At 35.8% G+C, this 26953-nt stretch overlaps 1 protein-coding gene across 3 annotated transcripts; it reads right to left on the reverse strand.

The window, feature by feature from the left end:
• Positions 1–6224: 6224 nt before the first annotated feature.
• On the reverse strand, positions 6225–25120 carry LOC107081990 (multiple epidermal growth factor-like domains protein 6). 3 transcript variants are annotated; one of them, XM_015370392.1, is made up of 22 exons: positions 24960–25120; positions 23879–24013; positions 23399–23465; positions 21676–21846; positions 21151–21276; positions 20888–21028; positions 20611–20736; positions 18793–18915; positions 18449–18571; positions 18235–18357; positions 14441–14563; positions 13980–14102; positions 12785–12910; positions 12166–12294; positions 11946–12038; positions 10913–11008; positions 10629–10724; positions 10325–10420; positions 9714–9815; positions 9509–9614; positions 7968–8084; positions 6229–7720 (listed from the first exon to the last, which is right to left on the reverse strand). In XM_015370392.1, exons 1-22 carry the CDS (start codon positions 24963–24965, stop codon positions 7642–7644), a joined length of 2427 nt encoding a protein of 808 aa, XP_015225878.1. In that variant the 5' UTR covers positions 24966–25120; the 3' UTR covers positions 6229–7641. The 3 variants fall into 3 exon arrangements, with proteins under 3 accessions (XP_015225880.1, XP_015225879.1, XP_015225878.1); XM_015370393.1 differs by lacking the exon at positions 14441–14563 and having other exon boundaries at positions 6228–7720; XM_015370394.1 differs by lacking the exons at positions 23399–23465; positions 23879–24013; positions 24960–25120 and having other exon boundaries at positions 6225–7720; positions 21131–21276; positions 21676–21815.
• Positions 25121–26953: the final 1833 nt, after the last annotated feature.

Raw genomic sequence — 26953 nt, forward strand, 5'->3', positions numbered from 1 at the left:
TAGTTAGTTATTGGAATCCAGGACAAGACCTTATTACCTTTGTAACATTCAAAAAATATTGATATTTTGATGGCAAAAAATTAATTTAAATGTAATAACAAGGAACGCCAACTTGCTTGAATACATTAAGAAAAATTAAAAAAATGCTTCTATAAGAAATTCATGAAAAACACTGAGAGGGAAAGAAACACATTTTTATTTGGTACAACATAACCTTAGAGGTTAATGCTGATACTGGCACTTAATTTTTTTACTTTATAAACCTAAATAGAATTGTTAACCAGGCTTATTAACTTTTTTACTTTTCAATTAGCTTTTTCACCTTTTTTTTCTTTTTTCCAACTTAATTTACAGTAGGTAATATATCATTCAAGGGCTCATCTAATGGGTCAATTGCCAAAATAAGATGTACAGTACAGCCATGTAGCAGTATGTTTGCTGAATGGCTGGATATAGATCTTGTGATTCTAGACCTCACTGAGGGACGGGGGGGGTTCCATTTGTAAGGGGTATGCAAGTTATCAAAAATGGTAATTTGCCCTATAAAGGGTTAAAAGAAGTTTCTTCTTCCTTCAGGGAAGTAACTTGAGTTGGGTAAGGGACCACAAAATCCACTTGCATTACTTTAAAATAATATAATTTCAGCAGAATTAAAAATATACTGCAGTAAATATATGAGTCAATGCAATCAACTGGTTTTCCTTAGATAGAAAATTTTTAATCAATTTGACTGTATGATCTGGTTGAACTGTAAAGTGCCTTGAGATGACTTGTGTTGTGAATTGGCGCTATATAAATAAATTGAATTTAACTGAATTGAAATATCCATTTTGTACATTTTTATAAACTTTGGTAAAAGTAAAATTACTAATTGAATTCCTTATAAAAAAGTTTTTAAAAAGTTTCACATAGTACACAAGTAAAACTTGAAATCAAAAAGCCATACATAATAAACAGAAAATAGATACAATTTCAACATACATTTGCAAAAAGAATTGATATAGAAATAGAAACATGATCTACATTTAGCTTTATAACTAATAAAGGGAGAATTGGATCTGAACCGTTGTCTGAAATATTTCCAGCCTCCTGTCTTCACACATGTCCAACTGGATACTTTTCATTTTTCTCTTGCAGCTGTTACTTTATGACATTATAAATACATAAAGAACAAAAAAAAGGCATTTTTTTAAATGTAAGGAGTAGAAAGTACATGTATTTGTGTTCAAATGTAGTAAAAAGCCAAAGGTCCTTAGAAAAAAAAGTACACTAGTAAAGAACAGATACAAACAAATAGTAAGTACAGTAAAAGTATTTTTACTTGGTTATATGACACCTTTATTAAAAATACAGTAGCTAGTTTTTACACTAGTCTTTGAGTGTTCTCACCTATGTCCTCTGAAGTTTTTGGCAGTAAATTAGACTTAATTATGTGAAATTAACCACTTAACCAATTAATAATGGAGAAATTAACATGATCTTTATAGTGCTGCCTACTTTGTCCAGGAAAAATTACGCTCTCAAGAAAATTGTTTATGATGATAAGAACCTAATTTTGAGAGAAAAAATGAATAGCCATAAGTATTACTCATGGTGTGGTTTCAATATAATATTTTATTCTAAAGTTTTTTTTCTAAGATATTATAATTAACAGACACACAAAAGAAGGGGTCTTTTCACCTCTTTAACATTTGAGAGTGACACGCTAGGAATCAATCTGCCTTTTTTTTTTTTTTCCCAGTTTTAGCCCAACTTTCAATCCTAAAAACCTGAACCCAGGAGGCTGACTCTGCCCTCTGTAATTCAATCTCCAACTGATGAATATATATTTCGAATTAGTCCAGGTTTGAATCAGTAAAATGAACCAAATTGGGATATTTAGTACAAGGCGTTTTTAGAATGCACATGTTACCATGGTTACTGACCCTGGTAAGTGGAGCTGCTTTAAGATTGATTTTATTGAAATTCCCAAATGGATGCAAAATGACTCACTAATCCTTCTACATACCCTGTCGACAAGACAGGGACATTTTTAGCATGTCCTCATGATTATTACTTTAGACCTGAAAGAGCGAGCACTTACCTTTTGCCATGACTGTATTCATGTAAATCTACCTTTACTTGTGTATAAAAGACATATTTTGGCCTCTTTTGAAAAGAAAAATTGTTGCAGTTGAAATCTGTCTAAGGAAACTGGCTTCAAGTAAAGACATTTTCAAATAAAAGAAATAAAAATCCCAACAAAACATTAATGTAGCCAGATGAATTCATCAGTGATGTTCTTACAGAAGGTGTGACGATGATCTGCAGAACGTAAAGCCTTCTTCTGGATTAGCCAAAGACGTCCAGATCTGTCAGCAGAATGCTAATATCACTTAAGTCTTATTACCTCTTTATTGCCCACTGCAATGGCCGTAATGACCACGGCCTCTACTGAGAGATATAGAAAAATATAAGGGTTTTTCCTCATTAGATCATGTCAGCAGGCTGAAATCCCTAGTCCAGGAATATCTGGATAGGCATAAACACAAGAATTAGAAAATATCAGAAAAATTTGGCTTCGTTAGATTAAATGTTTTGCAGTGTAAATTTAAAACAGGAAAAATCAATTGCCTTGTGTTATTTCAAGTGCATATTATCTAATGATTTTATTTTAGGAGTGAAAATACTCATTCCATTGACAAATCATCTTATGTGATGTTTACTTATTTCTAGATTGTATTTGCATTGTTCCATATGTTGTTTTTTTCTCTTACATGTGTGAAACTCAAATCTGAAAGTTTTTTCTTTGGAGGGTGAAAGGTTTGTCCTTTTAGAAACGCTTTCCTGCTCTTCTATAAAAAAACAGGCGAGGTATGGATTAAAGTTCTATTAATTGACAACTGTTTTCTGCCCTCTAGAAATATTAACTAGTACTGCCTGATTATGCCTATAGAAATTAACTTAAATCCAGCAGATCTGTGTTTGTCTTCCCTTTCCAGTTGTCAAAGAGCTAGTTCTGCGACCATCTCTCCCCCATACCCAGCAGCAACTCCTACTCTTCTAATTAATACTGTAAATACCTGTATTTAATCTCCCTTTTTTTTTATCAACAAACTGCAAGAGTAAATATATACTTTACATAATGGGATTAAGTTTTAAGCAGAGCTGGGCTTTTGCTTGACAATGAATATTAAATGAATATTAAAGTTGTGACTGTGATGTCACAGGGAATTTTCTGAGAGGTTTTGCTTTTATATTTTAGTACATATGGTTTTATATTAAGTTTGCAAATAATGATTACATCTACTAATGGAAAAAGAAAATGGTTGTGTCTCCCTTGGAGGCATGGATTTGACTAGGCCACCCTATAATCTTCATTTGTTTTTTGAGGATCTAGTAAAGGGTAGAATCAAAAAGTGTTTTTAATTGCTTTTTTTTTTTTTTTTGCTGCAAAGCCTAAGTCCTGGTGAGCTTGAGATTATAAATTGAATCTCAGCCACAATTTAAAAAGACAGCAAGTTACCCAAGGTTTGAATCACCAACGCGGCCCCAGATAAATGACATTACCACTACTGTGATTGGATGCCCTCTGGACTCAGTGCAGGAGGTGGGAAAGAAAAGGATCCTCACTAAATTAACATCTCTGTTGGATAATGTTTCCACCCCCATGCATGAAGCTGTAGCTGAATTGGAGAGCTCCTTCAGTGAAAGACTGCTGCACCCTAAATGCACCAGGGAGCGTTATCACAGATCCTTCCTCCCACCAGCTGGAAGACTATAACCACCACTGTTCCCAATGGCCTCAATAAGTTGTAACATTCATGCTGATTTTGCACAGTTTCTACCTTAATCATTTAAATAACATACTGTTGTCATTTTGCACATCTGTGATGTTGCTGCTATTTTAAAATATCCACCACTGTAAAAATGTCCATAGCTATATAATTGGTATTTATTCTCCAGGTGCACAGTTTTTATATTGTTAAAACACTTTACAGTACAGTATCTTATTGTACATCTTTTAACTCTTCACTATTCTTTTTTTCCAACACTTTTTTCTAAGGCCCATAAATGTATGCCTTTTTTAAGTACTATTTTTACTTATGTAAACACCAGAATTTCCCCATTGTGGGACAATAGAGGGATTTTCTGTTTCTACTGTGTTTGATGGTTTGTATATTACTTTTTTTCATTATAACTTGGCTTTATGCCCAATAAAGGGATGCACATCAATCAAAAGTTCTAGTTTGTTTTATCCTCTGTCCATGGACTAAAGAATATATGCCCAAATGTGGGTATTATTAGTTGAAATTTAAGTTTTTTTTATCCTGTTCTTCAGTCCACCCTCAGATTGTCTGACCTGTTTTAAAGAAATTAAGATTCAGGTTAGCATTTTAAAAGAAACCTAGGACATCTGGCCATCACGTTTTGCTTTGTGCATGCTAAATCAGGTTACTGTCCATCAAAATGTCCATTGTGACATATTTGAACCATTGTGTCTCCTATAGGTTTTGCTTCTTATCAGGGCCTGCTTTGAGATTAGCCTGTTCTGTTTTCTCTGGGCACCAGCAGCAAACGGCCTTCCCTCAGGTATCCGTTTCAGGGTCGGGGTTTTCGCATTGTCTCTTTTGTATGCGTTTCTTTTATGAAATCTGCTTTGAGAGGAGTATGAAAAGTTAACTCATGCCTGTTGCTTTAGAAGAGAGCAGACCAGATGTGGGTATTGTTTATCTGTTTTCATTCTTGCGAGAGTTTTGTAATTAAAGTGCCACTATAACTGTCTCCACCGATCTCTTTTGTTAACTGAATTCACGCAGCTGTTATATATTATTTTTCAAATCGGTATCAACAAATTATCCTTTTGCAAAGTGGAAAACAGATCTCTGTGAGCTTCTCTTTTGTTGGCATTCTTTTGACCTTGAAACTAGGAATAAACTTTCCTATTTTAGGAGGCAAGTGTTACCTGTAGTGCCTTAGATGTTGTCCTGGGTTTCAATTGACCCCCTGGATTATTTGTTAAATACCTCAACATGGAAGGTTCCTCACTGTTCCAGACTTGATATACATGTCCCTGGAGTCCTGAAGCTTTGAAAACAGGTGTGTAACCCTTTTAGTATTGACATATGTCATATTTGTTTTTATTAGTACCCCCATGTCTTTATATCAGGCCATAAGGTGTTGCCTTTAAGATAATTTTTCCTACTTCGTTTGACAGACAGCTCTGTGAGGGTGATTTCTTGCTTCTTCATTTCTAGCAGTAATCAGCGTTGTGGTGATCAGGGAGTTAGTGTGATTATGTGTACAATCATGGAAAACACTGATGAGCCAAAGTTTGTGTCATTTGCATTCATTAGTGAACAGTCTAGAGTTATTATTTCAAATAAAGGAAAAGGTTAGAATGTTCCTCAGCTATGTTGACAACACAAAATTAGCCACTGATCATGAAGAAATCAGGAAGAAAATAAATTTTTTTGTATTCCAGAGGACCAATTATTAGTTTTATGTCTTTGCTTTTTGGACTGGTGACCCGTCCATGGTTTATACATCTTTTATCAAAAGACTGGAGATAGGTACTAGCCCCTGTAAGCCAGATGAATATGAATGGATGGAATTTCGCTTTTTTATTTTACTGCAAAACTTAGATGCATTTGTTACTTCAAAGCTGAACTATTCAAATTCTTGATTATCGGGATGTCCACAAACTGGAGTCAAAAGCCTTCAGCTGATACAATTCCTCCTTAAACCCTCAGTCAGCCTTGGCAAGATGCCCCCCACACGAAGCCTGGTTCTGCTTGGGGTTACTTTCCATTTAAAAGAACGTTTTTGCTCTCCACGGTTGATGCGTGCTTGATGTGAATAACTGCTGTGGAGTCAATGATACAATGCAAGTTGCTTTCTCCTGTCACCAAATGCTCATTCAGGAGGAGCAAACCCTGCAAACTGAATGAATCAATATCCTTAAATAGAAAACTTTGAACAAAGATCCGATACAATTGTCTCTGTAAAGTGCCTTGAGGTGACGTGTGCTGTTGGCCTAACTGAATGGATGGATGAATGGACAACTATGGTTTTGTATGATATCCATAAAATATTGACCTTTAAATGAGCATTTGGTACATTTGGTACAAAAATAAACTAAACAACAACCAAATTTCCTTCAGGCTGAGTTTTAGATGTTGCTCTATGCTAGATCTCTACATCAAATCAGTCAGATAGCATTCTATGCATGACAAAGTTTATTGTGAGAGGTTTATAAATTTGATATATGAAATTATTTAGATGACACTTTTCTTAATATTACTGTTAACAGACAGAATGATTGATACTCACATTAGTGATAATTAGTCCCTTTAGGAAACATTAGTATCTTGGATAGCTAAACTATTGGTCCTGCATAAGTTTAAAATTGCAGCATGCTTGTCCACTTCAGCACAGCTGTGGCTGCAGGTTCTGTTTGGAGAATATTTTGTTCCTGCATGTAGAAAACAACTAAAATGTCACCAACTGATGTGCAGGACAGTTAGGTCCAAGTGATCAGAGATTCAGTAAGCAGCAAATGGATATGTTACACATACATTGGTTCTGGCCAAGCTTTAAAGAAAACCATCATATATTCATGCTATTTTTTTCACGCAAAAAGCTTTTTAAATAAAACAAAAATAGTCCAATAAACTGTTTGACAGCAGCTTAAAGGCTTTGTTTTAAGAGAGCATTTAATTTGTAAAACCTAACAGTTGTACTGTCCTAATGGTATAAAGAACAGAGCATTTTCTTCTCTCTTCTTTCTCATATCCTTGATGCAGAACTTCCTTTTTTCATATCTGCTAAAAGAGGATGTGATGGACTAAAGAGTACTCTTAGCAATAAATCAACATGAAATATCTACAAATGCGTTAAAAAGAAGAGCTGTAATAAAAAGAAAGCAACACTGCTTTTCCATGTCATAGAAAGTACAAACATTCAGCACTGGAACCATCATGTTTGCTGCTAGAGGCTCCCAGCAGCTGAGTTTTTTTTTTCTTTCCCAACATCCTGTACAATCAATCTTTACTCTCTGTGGCAGTTTCTCAGTAGGAGACAGAAGATATTTCCACATTCTGAGGAGATTGTACCCTCTCTGATAAGGAGGCATGGATTGGTACCATGCAAATAGCTGTGCAGCGAGTGAGAAACTGCTAGTCTAAAAGTCTTTCAGCTGTTCATTAAATTTTTATGACTGTTTAAATCAATGTATGATAAAAAAAAAAAGTGGGGATTTTATTTGAAGCTTGTCAGCTTTATCAAACAGACCAGACATCTTTAGCTGTACACTGACAGTCCACATTCACTGAAGCATAAAGCTGCCATTTAAAAGCAAGTCATTACTAATAATGAACTCAGTCAATTCTATATTCTAAGGAAGTCAGGTGATTTTTTTTTTAGTATAGTTTCTATTAACAGTTCCCTTTAATTCCACAGTTCTGATATTTTCTGAATTCAGTCAATTGACAACTTTGTTTGTCTGTGTGTAGCACCTAATTACCAAAACAATGTCCTTATAATTGTAAGCATTACTTGTCAGTAAAGGTTTTCTGCTTCTAATGTCTTTCAACATTCACACAGAAACCAAAATGCTTTGTTCTGCAGATGCTGAGTGACTGTCCCTGTTTCATGTTCAGCTTATGTATTCTTCTTCCCAGGACACTGGATTTTGTAGCCAACCCTGTAGGCCTGCAGGTACACACGAGCCTGGTTTATCCTGCAAATATGATCACATGACAAAAAAGCAACAGTTTTTTGAATGCTTTCATTCTGATTTAAAACAATGTTTGCTTTCAAATTCAGTACCAAAACAAACACCTACAGATTTTCGCTCTTTAGCAGAAAAAACTCTAAAAAACAATTATTTTATATTTTTAGTTGTGTAAAACAAAAAAACATGAAAAAAAATCCTAATGCAAACCCGATTAGAGGAAATAGCTGGCATTGGTAGGTAAACAACTGACCTGTATTTAGTGCAAAGCTGAACTCCCAGGGGTCCACAGCGATCGACATAGCTCTCCTTGAAAGCTTTCCTCACAGCACGAGCTGCACTGACCATCATGGTGACAACAGGGCATGTCCTAAAAAATACGAAACAGTTAGGATAATTTTTTTGAAAAATGTTTAGGCAGCAAAGAAATTATCTTAAGGGATCCAAAATGACTGTCATAAAGCACAACTGTCTGATGTAGCTATAAAAAGTATGAGGGATCTGGAGATGATAAGGCGCTCAGTAGTGATGAGGTAATGTAGGAGGCCTGCAGAGTAGTGACAGATTTCTGTCATCTAAAACAACTCATTCTCAACTAAACCTACTAAGTAGATAAGTTAATGGAGTAGGAAGAAAATCTACATTCCAAACACTTCTTTAGTAAAGTTATGATAAAACAGCAGTGTAATCTTTATAAATGAAATTATGAAAGAAAAAAAAAATCATTAAAACAGCTGCAACTGACCCTTTTATAGACTTAATGATGCAGAAGTGGTTCACTTTGAAATTGAGTTTGACGCCCTCGCATTAAATCATAAAGATTTTTTTTTAATTAATTAAAAGGGCACCTGTTCATAATTTCTTGTTCTGTCTACCTTAATGTTTATAGTTGTAGACATTGGTTTAACCTGTTGAACAGATTTTTTTTGACTGTAGGATTATTTCAAATGCCATCAAACAAAGCTATAACTGCTAAAAGAAAACAACAAAAAATGGAGGGAAAAAAACATTCTTAAATGACTTCCTGTCCCTAATATCAGTCATTCATGTGAGAGTTCTCTATTTAGATAGCTCTAAACTAGTCTAATGCTATATAATTTGTCTGTTTTATATTGTTTGCAATGAAATGCAAAGGAAAGTGTCAGACCCACCAGGGTTTTCATTTTATTTTTAGGATAAAAAGGGCTATGCTGCATACTGCTCACCGATGACTCATTTTAAAATAACTGTAGTTTGCTGTAGTCAACCACAGGCTGCCTATATAAGCAGATAAAGCAACTCTATACAGAGCAAGACCACAAAATGTGCATCATTCTCCACAAAATACATTCAACGTGCATTTACACTAAAATTACTTTCTAATCCAGGTGTTTTTCTCAATTTTTCTTCAGATCTACAAACACAGATCATAAACAAGGTACTGTATAGCTAATATTTTTATACCTGCAATATTAACTATGCAACATTATTTTTATGTTGTGAATTGCTTTTTCCGAACTTTAGCTATATACAATCTTGTAATAAAGTGTTGCTTAAAAATATTTATGTCAATGCTTTCATTTAGTTCAGTTGTGGCAAAAGAAGACATTAAACTGCATGAGCACATAAAGATTAAAATGTGAAGTGAATGCAGCATAAAACTAATGACAAAAACGGCATGAAATAAAAATAAAAAAATCAATGATCATGACACTTGTACCAATTAATCCCTTTTAGGAAAAAAACAGAGACCATAAAAAAATAAAAAATCTGAGGAGAAGCTGGTGCTAGATGATCTTGTTACTTTTCACTTACAGCCTCTCACAGCGCAGGCCTGCGGTGCCTTCTGGACAGGTACAGGTGTTGTGCGGGCTGCACGTGGCTCCATGTTGACAGGGTGGGACACATCGCGTGGCTACAGCTACAGTAACAACCCAGTATTAACAAGAGAAAAAACTTTTTTCTTTCTTTTAGCCACCTATAAAGAGTACACATATAGTATTGACAGTCATTGAAAAACCTGTTTCACAGAGACTGCCGGTAAATCCTTTGGCGCAGCGGCATCTGTTGAGGCCCACGCACATGCCTCCATTCCTACATGATCTCTGACATTGGATGGGTTCTGATGAGGACAAAGAAGAACCCAGGACTAATGTTGTCTGGAATAATTTAATTCAACAAGGCTCATCCCTGCACCTGTCAGTGAGAGTCAGTGACCAGAAAAAGACATTCAACAAATAGCGAGGCCAAAACAACTGGGCCGTAAACTGCAGTGTGTTTGCTTTGTGGTAACATGGCCTCAGGGATGAGGAACTCTATTCTGCTTTCATTTTTTTTTTTTTATAGTAAAGCAGTTCTCTTACCTATAGTCTGTATTCTTGTTATAATTCCTTCATCACCTTAATTACAAACCACATTTTAAGTAGTACATTTTAAACTTTGTGTGTCTCATCATTATTATACAAAATGTACATCCTAAAAAACAACAATTGGGTTGTGTTTCTTCTTTTCTCTTTTAAAAAGATTTGTATATGCATAAAATATTTGTTTCAATGTTAGCAGCACTATTACTAAATTACAGACAGAGGCTAGAATGAAATGAATGAAGGTTTTCATTTTAAATCATTTTACCAATTTGGCATCGTGCTCCTTGCCATCCAGCCTCACACGTGCATTTGTTAACATCCACACATCTTCCTGCGTTCTGACAGGCTGGAGTGCAAAGTGCTATAAAACACACACAGACACCTCTTATGAAGTCCAAATCTCCTCCATATTGGTCACATATGGTCCAATATTCAAATAAACTGATAAAATCATTGGTTCTTTACGTTATAACCAGTCTCTACAACATGAATCTGATAAAAAATAGACTAGCTGCAATCAATGAGACTTGTGTTATTTCTACTTGATGTTTTGTTGTCATTTTACTTACGCACTAGACACTGGGGGCCCGTGTAATCAGAGGGACACTGGCAGGTATTGGGGCCTACACAGCGACCGCCGTTAGCACACGGCAACTCACACACAGCTGAGCACAGAGAGAAGCTAAGATGTTAAACCTGAAGAGTCCAAATACAAACAACTGGGACAATGTAAGCATTGAGAAAGGGAGAGAAAATGGCAACATTCAATGTATATGCATACATGATCTACAACACAAACAAAGTTAGAGGGATAACTTGGAAACAAGAAAATATGCCTTCAATGGAATAATACCTGTGTGGCAGCCTGCTCCTGTCCAACCAGAGGGACACACGCACATGTTCCATCTCATGCATGTTCCTCCATGAGCACAGGGTGGAGAGCACATGGCTGAAATAAACAACCAATATACTTTCTTGTAAACCAAAGGCACTGTCTTAAATATTATTTAAACAGACTGAGACATGGGAAACTGTTGCTGTTCATTGTTTAGTCATTTGTACTTCCAGCTTTATTTGTTCATAGATGCCTGCAACATCAGGCTGTTGCTAATTCCTATTTCCATTTTATCCATCACTACTTCCATGTTATAACCCTGAGCAAACCATTTTCTACCCACGTCGAGTTAAGCTCAAAATAATTCACATTCTCGTTAGATTTAATGAAAGTGTTTTTATTAATTCAGGAAGTTTTTTTTTCTTAAAGAAAATAGCACATATACTATTCAAAAGACAAAAAAACCCAAAACAATGCACATTATGATTTCTGACAATAATTATATTTATATTTCATCAAAAGATAGTGTGGCCAAAAAAATACCTTTAAAATAATCTGTGGAAAAGCCTTTATCTATAATATGGCAAACTGGTATTTAGACTATTTAGCATCAGTGATGAGCTTGAAGTCTTTGAGTTTGGAAGGCCTCTTTACTTTCAACCTAATCTGGATTTAAGCCAGGACCTTGGCTGGACCCCTCCGACAATTTATTTTAATTCAAGTCAGAGGAAACTTGTGAATAGTTAGAATAATTATTTAAATCTAAATCTATCTGGGGGGGTCATCTTGAGTTACAAACCCCTTTTCTTCTTTAAACTGTTGTATTAAATGAAGTGTCAGATATTCTTGACCAAACATTTCTGGACGATTACCGATCAGAATAAACATCTCAGTCAAACAAGAGTTATTAAACCAAAGACTGCCTTGGGTACAGACTGTGTTTAAACAAGTGAATATAAGTTAATTTCTATGTATTAATGAGAGGTTTACATAGTTTGCCAAGAAGGGATAAGCATCCCTCTATATAGGTCCTTTACATTGAGGTTTGTACCTGAGCAGCCCACTCCAGGGTAGCCTGGAGGACAGACGCAGCTGTTTGGCCCGACACAGACTCCATAGTTCTGACATGGGGGGTCACACACAGCTGGAAAATATTTAAAAGACACTTTAACTCAGCTTTTTAGACAACAAAATCAAAGAATTACAATCACCAAACATGTTAACTTAGATGTATTCTTCTCAGTGTGTAAGAATTATGCTGTCTGACTCACGTCTACACCTGGTGAGGTCATCAGTTCGAACTTCGTACCCCTCCCTGCAGGTGCAGTTAAACCCACCAGGAAGGTTCACACAGAGCTGCTCACATCCTCCGTTTGTAAAGTCTACACACTCATTCACATCTTATGAGGAAGGAGAGAGGGAAAGACATTTCCAAAGCTCATAAATCAAACATGTTTTACTTTCATTTGAGATAAAATAACATTGCAGTTTGGGTGCAAACATGATTTGTGGAACTTGGCAGCAGCAAAACTTGTTAAGATTTGACGGCAGGCAATCAAGGTTCTGCACTTCCAATTTTTACCCAGCTGAAGTGATTTCTTTTTGCAACCAACTTTATGCTGGTAAGTGCAAAAGAACGAGAGTTTGATGGCATCTCTGAAACCCATCCAGCTTGTATAATGTTCATAGCTGAGAGCACTAGGAAGCAAGTGATTACATTTGGAGGAAGGCTTGAACAGATGGTGAAACCTGAGGAAATTCAAGATTGTAGTTTGAGAGGTAGTGATTAAAATTCAATCAACTAACACCTTTTTTATAAGAATATGGCTTGAAATAACATCCTAAAATCTTTAAAGAAGCAAAAAGTGAAGAGTGAAGATGAAGTCTCACCAATGCAGCTCTTGCGGTCATCCCCCAACTTCCAACCTGCTCGACAGCTACACTGGATTTCACCCTCAGCTCTGAGTGAACATAGATGGTCGCAGCCTCCGTTTCTCAGCTTACAAGATGTAGCATCTAGTCAAGTCAGGAAAAACAAGAGCTTCTATTACCTTAAAACCTTTAGAGCCAATTGAAGGATTGGTTTCATTGAGAAAAGACAAAGAACCCATTTAAAATTTGTCATTTAACAAAGTGCAAGAGGTCATTGTTGGTTGTCTGCTTTCAAAGACCAAGGAAACTTGAGCAATTGCAGAGAATTACCTTAATCAGTTTAGCTAGAATGTGAGAAAATCATATCTCCCCTCATAGGTCGGTATACAAAGGTAATTTTTAAGTGAAGAAAAAAAGCTCATAAGAAAAAAAAATGGCATTTATAGTTTTCTACCTTTCTGATATTTATGTCAAGCTTCTTAATAGCTTATGATATCAGGATGCCAAAGAGCGCACATGGATTAGGATGTACATTAATGAGTTCCTGCAGAATATTTGGTTTAGTAAATTGGAAAACAGTCATGGGGTCTCGAAAAATAAAAGTTTTTATAAGTTGATCAAAGAAAAAAAAATTTCAAATGATGTCAAGGAGGCATTTCAACCTCAAACAATTAAAACTCATAAATAATCTTAATTTTTGATGACAGGTAGTATTTAGTTCCAGCCATAAAATAGTAATTAAATCTTTATAATTTTTTCTAATAGCCATGGAAAGCAAGTGAGGTGCAAGAATGCAGGGCATGTTGTAATGTCTTGCTTCTTTAGTTTCTATAAAGGTCCCCTAGAATGCACTTAAAGTAAAACTTTTTGCAACAGATTGTTTAATTAAATACTCTTGTAAAATCTTGACACAAAGGATTTTTATAAAACCAAATAAGAACGGATTTCAGCTCCAGTTCTGAACTTTCAAATCTTTGTTCAGGGTGCAGGTCTGTTGGGACTTGAAACTACTTCCTCATATTTAATCCAGAACATTTCTATAAAATTAAGTTACATACACTTTAGGTCTCAGAGAATAAAAGGTAATAAAGAATTCAAATAAATTGTTATGGGTTACTGTTCAATATTTTTGACATATATGAATTATGCAAATCCTCCAAAATGTCTTTAGCATATGCAAAACTAAAGTTAGTTAGGTGTTAAGTAAACCCACTGCGGCAGGTGAGGTTGTCAGAGTCCAACAACAGGGGGCGTGGGCAGTGGCAGGTGAATCCCCCAGGAGAGTTGGTGCAGGTGTGAGAACATCCACCATTCTGGAGTTTACATTCATCGATGTCTTTATGGATGCAAACAAACAGGAAAATTGTCAACATGAAAATTTTAGCACTCAGATCTGGTTTTTGTACAGAATCGAAGGCTGGTTTTATTTTATTCATCTTGCACGGTTTTAAAATGTGCCCCCAGGACACCCATTTATGTCCAGCTATGCAAACATCCTCTCCGACAGACACACAAAGGCAGAAACCCATGAAAAATGGAGAACATATTCATGGCAGTTTTTTTTTTCTCCTCTTATGCATTCTGGTAAATTGTCCTCGTTGAGCTGCTTTAAATGACTGAAAATGAGTGAGCAAACTACTGTATTAAGTGAATGAGTGCCTGTGGGTGACTGACCTACACAGGTGCAACCATCAATGTGCAGCTGGTAGCCTGGTTTACAGGAGCACCGGAAAGAGCCCACAGTGTTGATGCAGAAGTGCTCACAGGTCCCATTTGGAGCTGAACACTCATCCACATCTGTGGGGATCAAATACATTTCGATAACTAGCTCACCACAGCATAACACAACAATCAAGGGTTCATTTGGACTTATCAAAGCGACTGATGTACAAGTTTTTAAAAGCTTAGATAAATTGGGTGCAGAATGTCCTCTGGTGTAGTAGGGTAAGGCAGCACACCTTTGATACAATAGGAGCTGAGTTTGAATCCTGGCTGCATTGGGGAGAGATCCTGTTGCACAAACTCTGCCAAGTTTGTTTTGGTTCCCCTGAACTACAGAAGCTTATAATATGTGGCAACATTTATGATGTATTTAAAGGTTCAGGTAGGCTTGATCTATTTGCTGCTCTCTATTGACGTAATTTAAGTGCAATAAGTGCAATAAAATTTTTCCTAAATTTTTTCAGCAATTTTTTAATCCCCAGAAGAACCAGGGCAAGTGTAAGTGGTTTTCTGCTGATACCTACAAGGGGTTCAGGAAAACAGAGGGAGACACACAAAGAACATAAAAGCAGTGATCCATGAATACTTTTAATGTTAGAAAAGGTTAGAAAACAGTAAGCTACATTTATAGATGGTTCTGTCTAGGAAAGAATTTATTAAGCAGATGCATTCTGAGCTGGTTTTCATGTAAACAGGGATGAACAGTTAGACATAGTAAAGCTAATGTCAATTAAAGAAACAGGACTAAGCACTGAAAAACAGGCCCAACACTATGATCTACAATTAGTAAAAAACAAGTGTGCGATCACTTACACCATAATGAACTTTTTGAGAAGTTTCAGTCTGGCTCATCATAGAACTAAAAAAGCACTGATGAAATTCGCTAATGATATTATCATGGCCGCAGATAATGGACTTGTATCTATACTTGTCCTGTTAGATCTCAGCTCTGCATTTGATACAGTTGATCATAATATTCTTTTAGAAAGACTTGAATATTTTTCTCAGAATTAAAGGAAAAGCACTAGACTAGTTTAAATTATATCTATCTGACCGACTTGAGTTAAGCTAACCCATTACATAGATTACAGACATGTCTTGAAGACATAAAAACCTGGATGACTCTTAACTTTCTGCTCCCGAATGCATATAAAACATGTTACTTCAAGGCTGGACTATTGTAATTCCTTACTATCAGGAAGACCACAAACTGTAGTTAAAAACCTTCAGCTGATCCAAAATGCTGCAGCCAGAGTTCTGATGAAAATTAAAAAGAGAAATAATATCTCTCATATCCTAGCTTCTCTTCATTGGCTTCCTGTTAAATCAGGAATAGGATTTAAAATTCTCCTTCCCACATATGAACCTTAAATTACCAAGATCCAGCTTATATCAGAGATATGATTGTTCCTTATGTTCCTAACAGAGAACTTCGATCTCAATTAGCAAGTTTACTAGTGGTTCCCAGAATTTCTAAAAATAAGAAATACTGAAGAATGAAAGAATACAGGTAGAATGAAGCAGACAGATGTAAAGTGGTTCCTGTGTCCTCCAAGAGTCTAAGCCTACAGCAGCATAATAGCTCAGGATAACCTGAGCCACTCTATTAGCTTAATCAAACAGGAAGGCTTTACGCCTAGCCTTAAAAGCTTTTATAATAGTCTAGTCTTTAAGTAAAACCTACATAGACTAGTTTCTCATTATCACCCCTGAACAAGATATTTATACATTTTGCAATATTCCAGAGTTGAAATAATTACATTCAAGAAATCTGTTTAATATGGGATTTAAAGTACAAATTTTTTTAAACATTATTATCTAAGACCAAACCATTGACTTAACTTCTTTTTCAAGCATTTATTGAGATAGGGCAAAGGATGAGGGAGGTCTTGTTGGTCTCTGTCTCCATCTCCCTAACACAATCTCTCCGACCTTTTAGACATTTCGACATCTTTTTCTGAATCCTACATTGTAGCATGGCATAGACAATTCACGTTTGCAGTTTGAAGAGCACCAGCTTGCTTCTGATAATTTCCTTTAGCTAACCAATGAGTGTTTGCGTTATATGTCTCATCCAATTTTACTAGTTTTCACTAGATGTGGATGGCGCCAATGATCTGCATTGGATGGCGCACATGACGTTAAATAAATATTTATAAACCAAAGCCAAGAGTAACGAGTAATGTTTTTTATTTTAAATGTAAAAAATAGAAAGTACAGTTACTTGTGTGTTAATGTAATGAGTAGAAGTCAGAAGTAGCAAGAAAAATGAGTAATGGAGTAAAGTATAGATACCTAAAAAGTGTACTTAAGAACAGTAACAAAGTATTTGTACTTTATACTTGATACCTCTACAAAGAACCAAATCTAAATTTGGGCCTGACTGTTAAATATCAGTGTTTGTCTTACTGTATCTCTTGTTTTATTCAAAGATATGCATCACTGCATGAAACAAAACACTGTTCACATGCTATTAATTTCATCAGAGATTAAATAATTAAATATTGTCAAGATTTCAAAGTAGTTTAGCAGAAAGAACAGTGCACCATTTAATATATTTTAATGCTCCTGGTTCTAGGATAAATGAAAAATGTTGCAATGGGGCAGTGATTTGAAAGATTAGACCTAGAATTGAATCAGAATCCAACAGATATTACATTACAAGTTGACAGGTGATTTAGTTTGTTGGTGTTCTTACTATTTTTCATTTGATGTAGTGGTCAGAGAATAACTTAAAAGTCATCTTTACAAAACTCAAAAGAGCTTTCAGAATGCTTTCAAAGATAGTTTTCTGTTAGAATCTTAACTTGTGTCAAAAGTAACAATATATTATATTGATTTCAAGGAAGTACAAACTTTTGAAAAATCCTACAAGATGTCACTGCATATGCATGTAAGGAGTCGATAATCATTTGTTTGTTAACAATGAATAGTGCAAAGCTCTGGATAGCCATGAACTCCTGTCATATAAAGACTCATAATATTGTTTTAAAACATACAGAAGCAGCCATTTAAAATGGCCCTTCCCAGTCAAACGCCAGCAGAATGGCAGCCTACTCCCCTACTACTCCCAGCAAAATCCCCTCCAACTTCCAGCCAGTGGAGTGACCCCTTCCTTCTCCTAGGCATTTTTTTTTACTCTGACTCCACCCTGTCACTGAACGACAAGGGCTGACCAGGAGATGACGCTTCTCTTTAAATCTTAATGTTCACAAATCTTGACAGAAAGAATACCTTAGTACAAACATTGATGTTTAAAAAGGAATTGTAGGGGACCAGCAAGGGCCCTTCAAGGAAATTGGGGAAATTTTGAATGGGCACTACTGTAACACTACAAAAGTGTTAATATTGTTAATTACAAAAATAAATAAAAACAAACTGCTATGTTGTTTTTATGCGACCTCAAACAGAACAGCAGAATAGTTGTTAGAAATATAAAAGCCAGGTTTAAAAGTTAAAATCTGGACTAAGCCAAGCAAACTGTTAATAAATGCATTCAGAATTTTGAATCTAGTGAGAATTACAAAACATCTTTTAATAAGCTGAATTACTAAAGATTAGTACCATAGCACTCTTATACTAATGTAAATAAACTTGAATACCAAATATCCACTTGTTCCTCCTGCATATCCAAGATTCCGCCCCTCGCATTTTAATTGAATTGAATTTTTTATCATCTAAATATATGTGTTTAGGTTTATTTTTTTTTCTTTTGACATCCTCTTTCAATCTATGATCTACATCACCTGTGCAGTTATGTCCATCCTTGTCGAGCTGATAGCCTGCAGCACACTGGCAGCTGTACGCTCCAAATTCATTGGTGCAGTTGTGTTCACAGTTGCCATTGTTAAGAAGGCACTCATCAACATCTGTAATTAAGAACAAACTTAAAAGACCTTCATGTTTCATGTCGCTAGACATGTTTGTGGGAAAACATGCACATATAAAACTCTTACCCACCAAAGCAAGCCTGCCCATCTCCATTAAAGCCCTGGTAACACTGGCAGAAGTATGAGCCGATGATGTTGCCACACCGAGCATTGGTGTCGCACCTGTGTCTACCTGATAAACACTCATTTTCATCTGAGGGGGAGAATTTAGATATACATATATTTATTTATTTTTTACTTTTTTTGCTGCATCCAAAACTACGTTCATTTTTGTTCCATAACCATTCTGTCACCCGGGATCATTTTAATGGAAGGCATAACAGCAGGCATTAAAATCTCCGCACACGATGAAGCTGACCCCATCGTTGGGAAGCAGAGTTTCTCCACAGAGAGACGTCAGCACTAATTGCCTACCTTCGCAGTGTGTGCCGTTTCCCTGGTAACCGGGTCGACACATACACTTGTAGCTCCCGAGCGTGTTCTCACACACACCCTGACCGTTGCACAACCCGGGACTCTCAGTACATTCATCCACGTCTGGGACAGAGACAGAGAGTAGCAGAATACTTATTTTCATTAACAGCTGATAAGAGTTAAAAAAAAAATTAAAACATTAAAAATTATATATATATATATATATATATATATATATATATATATATATATATATATATATATATATATATACACACATTTAAACAAAGAAGTCCTATTACAAAATTATGTTCAATGACAAACTCAGTGTTCTTACTATGTGTAAGTGGTTGGTGTCCTGCAAACAGGCTAAAGTCATCAAAAGTAAATTTTATTGAACATCTATTAAGTGTTTCCACAAGGTTAGCCTTCAAAATAAAAGCTAGTATCAGTGGATGGGATTGATGTAACAACTTTGTACTGCACTGGGAAAATACACACAACTTACACAGAAAAGGTGAGAAAGTACATAGATGTAGTAAATAAAGTTCAAAGAAAAAAAGTTTCTAAAGGTTTTCTTGGTGACCTCTCCTGGAGCCCTTAGAAAGCACAATCCAAAGCTGCACAGGTGTTATTCACCTCAGATAAGGTCAGTGTTAATAATTCAGCATAAAAAAAGGGCTTTTGGCACAGTGCAAAACGGAATAGAAAGGAAACCTTTGCCTCACATCTTGCTGATCCCTAGGTTTTCTATGAAAATACTCTTTATGAAATATGTTGCTTTCGTTTTATTTGGCATAAAAGTAACAAGGGCTGAATGATACGGCTAAAACGATACGGACAATATGTTTTTTAAAATTTTATGTTTATACAAAATTATTTCTCATGACTCCGCTTGGGAAAAGCAGACAAAATATCGACGGAGGGAGGGATACAAAATCATTTCAATATCGATATATATGAAATTAAAGTCTCAGAAAGACTGCCATGGATATCTGCACAAACCTCTGACAATTATTTTGAAAAGTTTCTAAAACTTTTCTGATATAAAATTTTTTTTAATATTTGCGGTAAAAAATGCTGTAATTGTAAAGAATACTGTATGTTGTAATATCACCATTACCGAATGAAATTACATTGAGATATATATTGATTTTGAATTATTGGTCATCTCTAAAACTAACTTATCATAAAAACATCAAATAACCATTTTTACCAGTTTTATGACCTGAAGCTGAAGACATTAAATTAATAAAGCAGGTTAGATTAAGAGGTTTGGATTTTATTTTTTTTTTCTGAACAGGTTACAGTATATTTGTTTAAGACTGAAAGTTTTGTTTAGGTTTAAAACGGAAATAACTTGTCAAACTTGTGCTTTTGGTGCTCCACGTCATTCCACATAATCTCGTGCAATAGCATTTATTTTTCTTAGATATTTCCTTAACTGGTGCTTTTTCAAATAAAGATCCTGAAGCAGGCAGCGGGTGTTTTGCATTTAAAGAATACAATGAGCTGACACGCTAAGTAGTGCAGATACACAGGGCCTACAGAGAACCGCAGTACAGAGGTGCAGAAGTAATGCATGAAAAACAACTTACAGAAAGGTAAGAAATGTTCACTTCCAAAGAGAAAGTTTTCATTACAGGATGGATAAAAGAGGTAGAAGCAGGCAATAATAAAGGCTTAAAGAGCAGGTTTGCAGCAAAGCAACGGATTGAAGCTGTATATCCCCTGCTTTCAGGAGACGGATAGGTACTGAAAGCATGGGCTCAAATCTAGATATGAACCTATTCCAGTGACACCTAATAAAAGACTTACCAACACAGGTAGGGGTCTCAGCTCTGAAGCCAGGCTGGCACTGGCACAGAAAACTGCCAGGAGTATTCACACATATGTTTCCCAGTTCACGGCGACACTGCTTCTCAAAGCTGCACTCGTCTACATCTAAACAGGATGTAAATCATCATCTGTCAGCATCAGGGTGGAGGGCGACGTTTATGGAAGTTATTCATGATGATACAGTCTCATAAAGACGGGCTACCCAGGATTCGAACAACAAAGACAGCTTTCATATCAAATCTAAAATGCACCTTACCTATACAGTCTTTCCCATTCAAAGCCCTCACATATCCCACTGGGCACGAGCAGGCGAAGGAACCGGGGGTGTTTTTGCATTCAGCCCCTTTCTGACAGGCCTGCAGGCCCGTGACTGCAGCCAGAGCACATTCATCTATATCTACAAAAAACCCAAAGGAGATATGGGTTATAACCACGACACACAAGCTCTACCTTTATGAAAATATCTAGCTTTCTCTCCACCATACACCCACACACACACTTTTATGGAGGCGGACAAACCCTGGCACCCTCCTGAACCCATCATGTAGCCACGGAGACAGGAACATGAGTATGAGCCGGGGGTATTAGTGCAGCTGGCATGGAGACCACATGGCCCTGGTCCTTCTCCTTCACACTCATTAACATCTGTTGAATTGAGACAGATGAGGGTAAGATATACGATCAAATTTGGCGCGATGTGGAAGTGTTAAATTCAAAATTTCCTAGAAAAATAGACAGAACAAAAATCTAAAGTAAGGCCCGTTACAGCTGCTTTCTCAAAAATAACTCCATGGTTTTACAATTTTTATTGCCTCTAACAAATTTACATTCCTCCATCTGTATGGATTTAGTGCATTTATCTATTCCAGGGAGGAATTCTCATTTTACAAGTTAGTGGTAAATTGTGTGGAAACAATTCTGCAGCCTGCACACTAGATAAACCCTATGATGGTTTCCCAACATCTCCAGTTTCCTTGTATTCCAAGTACCACAGACATCACCTTTAATCATTGCTTCATTCTTCCAAATCTGTCCATGTCTCACCTTTACACTCAGCTGCTCCCTGCAGAGCAAACCCCACAGGGCAAGTACAGTTTTCCCCGCTCTGTACTGTTCCGGATGGACAGCCACAGCCAGCACTGCCCTCCTGCGTCACTTGGTTTCCTGGACACTGAGCAAGAGTAGAGCTTGGAGGAGACATGGCGATGGTTGGAGCTGGTTATAAGGATAAATAAAAATAAAGCATTATATATTTATTCCTATTGAACCATTTCACATTTGTGATATTAGAACAAACATTAATGCAATTTATTGTTTTTTTTTTTTATAAATCTAACTAAACTGAATGCAAGAAAATAGCACACAGTTTTTAAAGTTTACAACATATAAAAAACATGGGTTAAGGTGTTATTTATTTGTTTTCATTGCCTTTTTATGCTTTATGCTATACACATGAAAGGAATTCAATTTTACAAAACACTTAGAAATCCTCTGATTAGCACATAGAGTTTATATGAACAAATGAAAGAAAAATGCAATATCTCAACTTCAGACAATGAGTTAAGATAAAAGTTTGACAGGACTTTATTTAGTAGATCCAGTTTTACAAACGGCCCACATTTAAGAGGAATAGACCAGTATTAGGTATTGCAGGCTAATAAAGAACCCAAACCACTCCCCATTCCTAAGAGGTGCACCCGTTCTTCTGGTTTAATTTGCATGTTTTCTAAGCCAAAACAAGTTTTCGGGCTACTATATAAAGCTTAGAATTCAACGCTAACTCTAACATTTTGAATTGAAAAAGCTTCCTGGATGGGAAGCGAAACATCTTCAAACTTCGAAAACAAATTCCAGTGGATTGTTTTTTTTTTTTTACTTTTTTTGGAATGACTATGACCTGGAGGACTGAGAATCTTCACCAGAAGCTTTACAAAGCTGTTCTTTGATATTTTGTTTCTGTTTCAGTAAAATCAACACAATTTGAAAAAAAAGTTTGAAAGATTAATTTTATAACTGAATATTTGTTGATATTAAATTGTTATCTTGATGAATCTCAGCTTTTGGAAGATAAATGGAATTAAATACATTTCAATCCTGTATAAAAGGTTGGCAGTGGCCACAAAAGATGAATGAATATTCACCTTGCAACATGTCAGCAACACTAATACAGTCAAAGCTATAATAAAAACAAAGCATTTTATGTGTTAGAATGGCCTAGTGGTCGCCTCAGGATCTCCCCAAAGCAGGTGGAGGAGTTGTGTGTGGATCGGGAAGTCTACGCATCTCTACTTTTACTGCTGCCTCTGCATTCCGACCCCGGATAAGGCGGAATTCCATAAAAAAAATCATGGTGAAATAAAAAAAACGTTCCACCTATATTCAATCTGAACAACTGCAGATTACCAATGAAAAGCTCGCAACACTTTACCTTTTAGAGATGTGCAAAGCTGATAGAAACAATATCCAAAAATCTTACCCTTCTATTTAAAAAAAAATATGGATGTAAAAAGGGTTGACCTGGTAGAGATAAACAAAAATGACTAACTTTCTCAGTTTTTCATTTGTAAAGCAAACAACAACAAAAATGATCCCTTTCCTTACAATTCTAAGTTTGTATAAGATATTGTCCCAATAAAACACATCCGCAATGGCGTATGTACCATAACTTGGTTTGAAAAAGTTAAAGGTATATGATTTTTTTTTTTCTGTGTTACTACAAATAGAAAAAGGACAGGTCATCAGGACACGAAAAGCACAGAAAACCTACAAGTGGTCGCTGCATAACTCTGCATCACATCCGAGATATTTCTGATCACATTCTCAATCTCCAGATTCTGAAATACAAGAAAAAAGAAACCAGGTTCATCATGGTAGTAGAACACTTTTTTTGTATGTTTGTTAAATGAAACAAATCAAAGTAAAAACAGGGGAAAAAACAAAAATGCACCAGCATATGAAAATGATGACAGTCCAACTGATTAAAAAGAACAGGGTGAAAATGTAGAATTTAAGATTTAAAAGACCTGTGGCATTATTATTCTAAGAGTCTTTGAGCTGCCACTGTAAAAGCACTGTTTTCTGTGCTTTAGTGCCTTTGGGTTTTTTTTTAAAGATCAAGTATTTCAGAATAAATAAGGTTTGCTGAAGCATACAAATAAAATAATAATAAATAGACATCCAAACTTTACCTCTTCCCTTCCCCAAAAGCTCAATAAATGAACACATACAAACCCAAGAAACTACTGACCCGGCTTCTGTTGAATTCGGTCTCCATCTCTTTGAGGACTTCATTGCCATTTCCTGGATGGCTGCTCAGCCTTTCGGTGACTAGCGAAAGCATCAGCAGTAATGCAGGCATGAGGGTCCAGAGGTGGGTCATTCCCTGAAACCACATCAGCAAATCAGAGCATTTATTACAGCATGAAGTCACTGAGAGGTTAAGTTAGACAACAGCGATATTGTGCAGCACAGAGTCAATCCAGTGCATGTTTAGACATGAAAAGCTTCATGTGGGGAGAAAGGCACCCTGTCATTAACGCCAGCCCCTTCCTGGCTGTCTGCAGCGTAAAATTAAACTCGCTAGTAGTTTACATACTTAGAACATTTGAACTAAAAGCTTCACTACTAACTGAATTAGTGACAAATGTTGCTTCACAGTGGAGATCACTGCAGGCTCTGTGACTCTATCCCATTAAAAACAACCAAAGTTGAACAAACTGCTTGATGAATCAGTGAAACAGGAGAACAACAATACATGCAGACATAAAGTAAATACTTAAATCAGAAAAAGGTGTAACTCTCTGCTGTAAATATAAACGAGTTTAAGGGGATTACTTTAAAAGCAACAATCTCCATCCTTTATAATAAATGACAAACGATGCAGGTTTGGTACAGCCACTTAAAAGGTTGTAACAAGCTGGTTGTTTTTAGTTTTTCACATCATATATGTATATTTATGCAGCATCTAGATGGTTTTTATTTATATTAGAAACTATTTTATTAAATAGGATGAATTCATTATGCTTTTACCTTTGATTAGGGTGAAATTCTTGTATTTCAAGCAGCTTTAAAGCTACAGTGAAATGTATTGTTTACATAAATACAATTAAAAATAGCTTTCAATTGATTATAAAGTGAATATTAATGTGAGGTTTAGTTCTTTCAAAATCATGGTAGTTAAATCATTTCCCCTTCACTTTGAATTGTAACACTGAGTTAGATTTTACAGTGTAAGTGAAAAGCTGAACAACAAACACCTCCTAAACACACAACTTGGGAATTGTTTTCTGTTGATGTTGATGCGATGCAGAGCTCTTTAACCAACTCACCTTCATACTCGTTTTATATATTTTTCCGCGCGTAAAGAGTCGGTTTGTGTTTCATGGATCAACGGAGACAGACGGGAGAGTTTCGGTGGCTGAAAATGCGCGATCCGCACTTCGATCCCTGCATATGGGGGAACCCTGCACACCAGAAAGGGGGAGGTTGTTCAACCCAGCTGTGACTCTACATCCTGTGTTGGAGCTCCGCACTTCCCACTGCCTAAAAGAAGCGACAAGTCTGCTCCGCTTCTAGTATTAACCCCTTGAACCCTACGGACCCACCGGCGGGTCCAGCTGCTACATGACTTCGTAATGTTACCAAACCCCCAGTATTGATGTAAAAAATATATTTGGCACAGTTTGGTGGCATTTATGGATAAATGTGCCAAAATGGCCCCTCCGCCTAAGAAATTTCTCACTAATACCATTCTAAAATAAATATGATTCATCTGATTGAGTCCAAATTTGGTATATTTTTACACAACATTTAGATTTGAAAGTCTGTACTACTTTTTTGTGCTATAAATAATATTTTGGTAGTGTTTTGCAATGTTTATTTCAGAGAAAATTTTGGCGAGGTTCAAAAAATGCAAAATATTTTGTATTTTGTCCCTAATATTTCAGGCAGGGTCAAAGCTACAATGGTGCTGACACCAGAAAACCATTCTATGACATCTTACCTTTACAGACATACCAAAAGTTTCTTCTTAAATCTAATAGCATTGAGGCTATAAGTTATTTACTTTTGTGTGTTTTTGTCAGGCAGAAATTTATTTATACCCCCTTAGGGTGTAAGAAACAGCATAGGGAAGAGGATTAGGGCCACTGACAATAATAAAAAAAAGAACAGATTTTTGAATATTATTTCAGTTTAATATGGGAAAAAAGTCAGACTTCCGACTAATCTCAGAATTCCGACCTTTTCTCAGAATTCTGACTTAAATCTCAGAATTCTGACTTTTTTTATTGTCAGAATTCAGTCAGAATTCTAAGTCATGCATGTTAGTCCGAATTCTGAGAAAAAAGTCAGAATTCTGAGATTAAAGTCAGAATTCTAACTCTTTTCCCAGAATTCTGACTTTAATCTCAGAATTCTGACTTTTCTCCCATATTAAACTAAAATAAAATTTAAAAATCCGTTTTTTTTTTGTTTTTTTTTCAGTGGCTCTCATAATAGCATTATTCGTGTTTTAGGCAAATATTTGTTTGGCACTGTGGAAGAATCTCTCAAATGAAGCAATATTAAATGTGTAAACAAAAAACATACAAAAAAAAGTAATAAGTTGTCTGTTTTAATTTAGATTTGATTGAAAGCACCATCAGTCTCTCCATTTGATCAGTGGAACATTTGAAACAATAAACCCCTGTATTATTGGTATCCAGATGTTTTGGCATGCTATTCTATTTGGTGATCAGCTTCACTTAGGCCAACCATAATGGCTCCCTTCACACATTCTCTGCTCTAGTCAGAAAAAACTGTATGTATTAACTAGTTTTCAAAAATAAAAAGATTACAACCAAATATTTATGAAAGGATTGAACAAGTCTCTATGTGGATAAAACTGATTCAGTACAATCATGAACAATTTTCTTTTGCGTTTTTAAAAATATTTTTTTCATCCAAAGTTGTGTTCTACAGAATAATAAAGATTTCAGAAATGTGACACTCCCTTTTAGTTTAGTCATAATTCTATCAGTATCAATGCCCATAAGCTACCTGATATATGGTGATACTTTCCATACTGGGGCAAGGGGGCACCAAATTTTGATTTACTGAAGAAGTGAATAAGAAGTAAACTGTGAAAAATGAGAGAACTCTGGCTGTGTCCGAAAGTCAGCCCTAAACTCAAAGAGGGGTAGGCCATTTTATATATATATATATATATATATATATATATATATATATATATATATATATATATATATATATATATATATATACATATATAGGGGTGGGTATTGCCAAAGAAGTCACGATTCGATTAGAATCACGATTCACA

The sequence above is a fragment of the Cyprinodon variegatus genome, unplaced genomic scaffold (assembly GCF_000732505.1).
Source record: "Cyprinodon variegatus isolate N-32 unplaced genomic scaffold, C_variegatus-1.0 Scaffold45, whole genome shotgun sequence".
NCBI lineage: Eukaryota > Metazoa > Chordata > Actinopteri > Cyprinodontiformes > Cyprinodontidae > Cyprinodon > Cyprinodon variegatus.

Excerpts from the sequence above, each read along its gene's own strand:
- LOC107081990 (XM_015370392.1), bottom strand. Across the intron at positions 12,911-13,979 it reads TGACAACCTCACCTGCCGCA|ATGCTACATCTTGTAAGCTG; the intron begins GTGGGTTTACTT and ends TGACTTGACTAG. Across the intron at positions 10,421-10,628 it reads GGGCCCCCAGTGTCTAGTGC|CACTTTGCACTCCAGCCTGT; the intron begins GTAAGTAAAATG and ends TGTGTTTTATAG.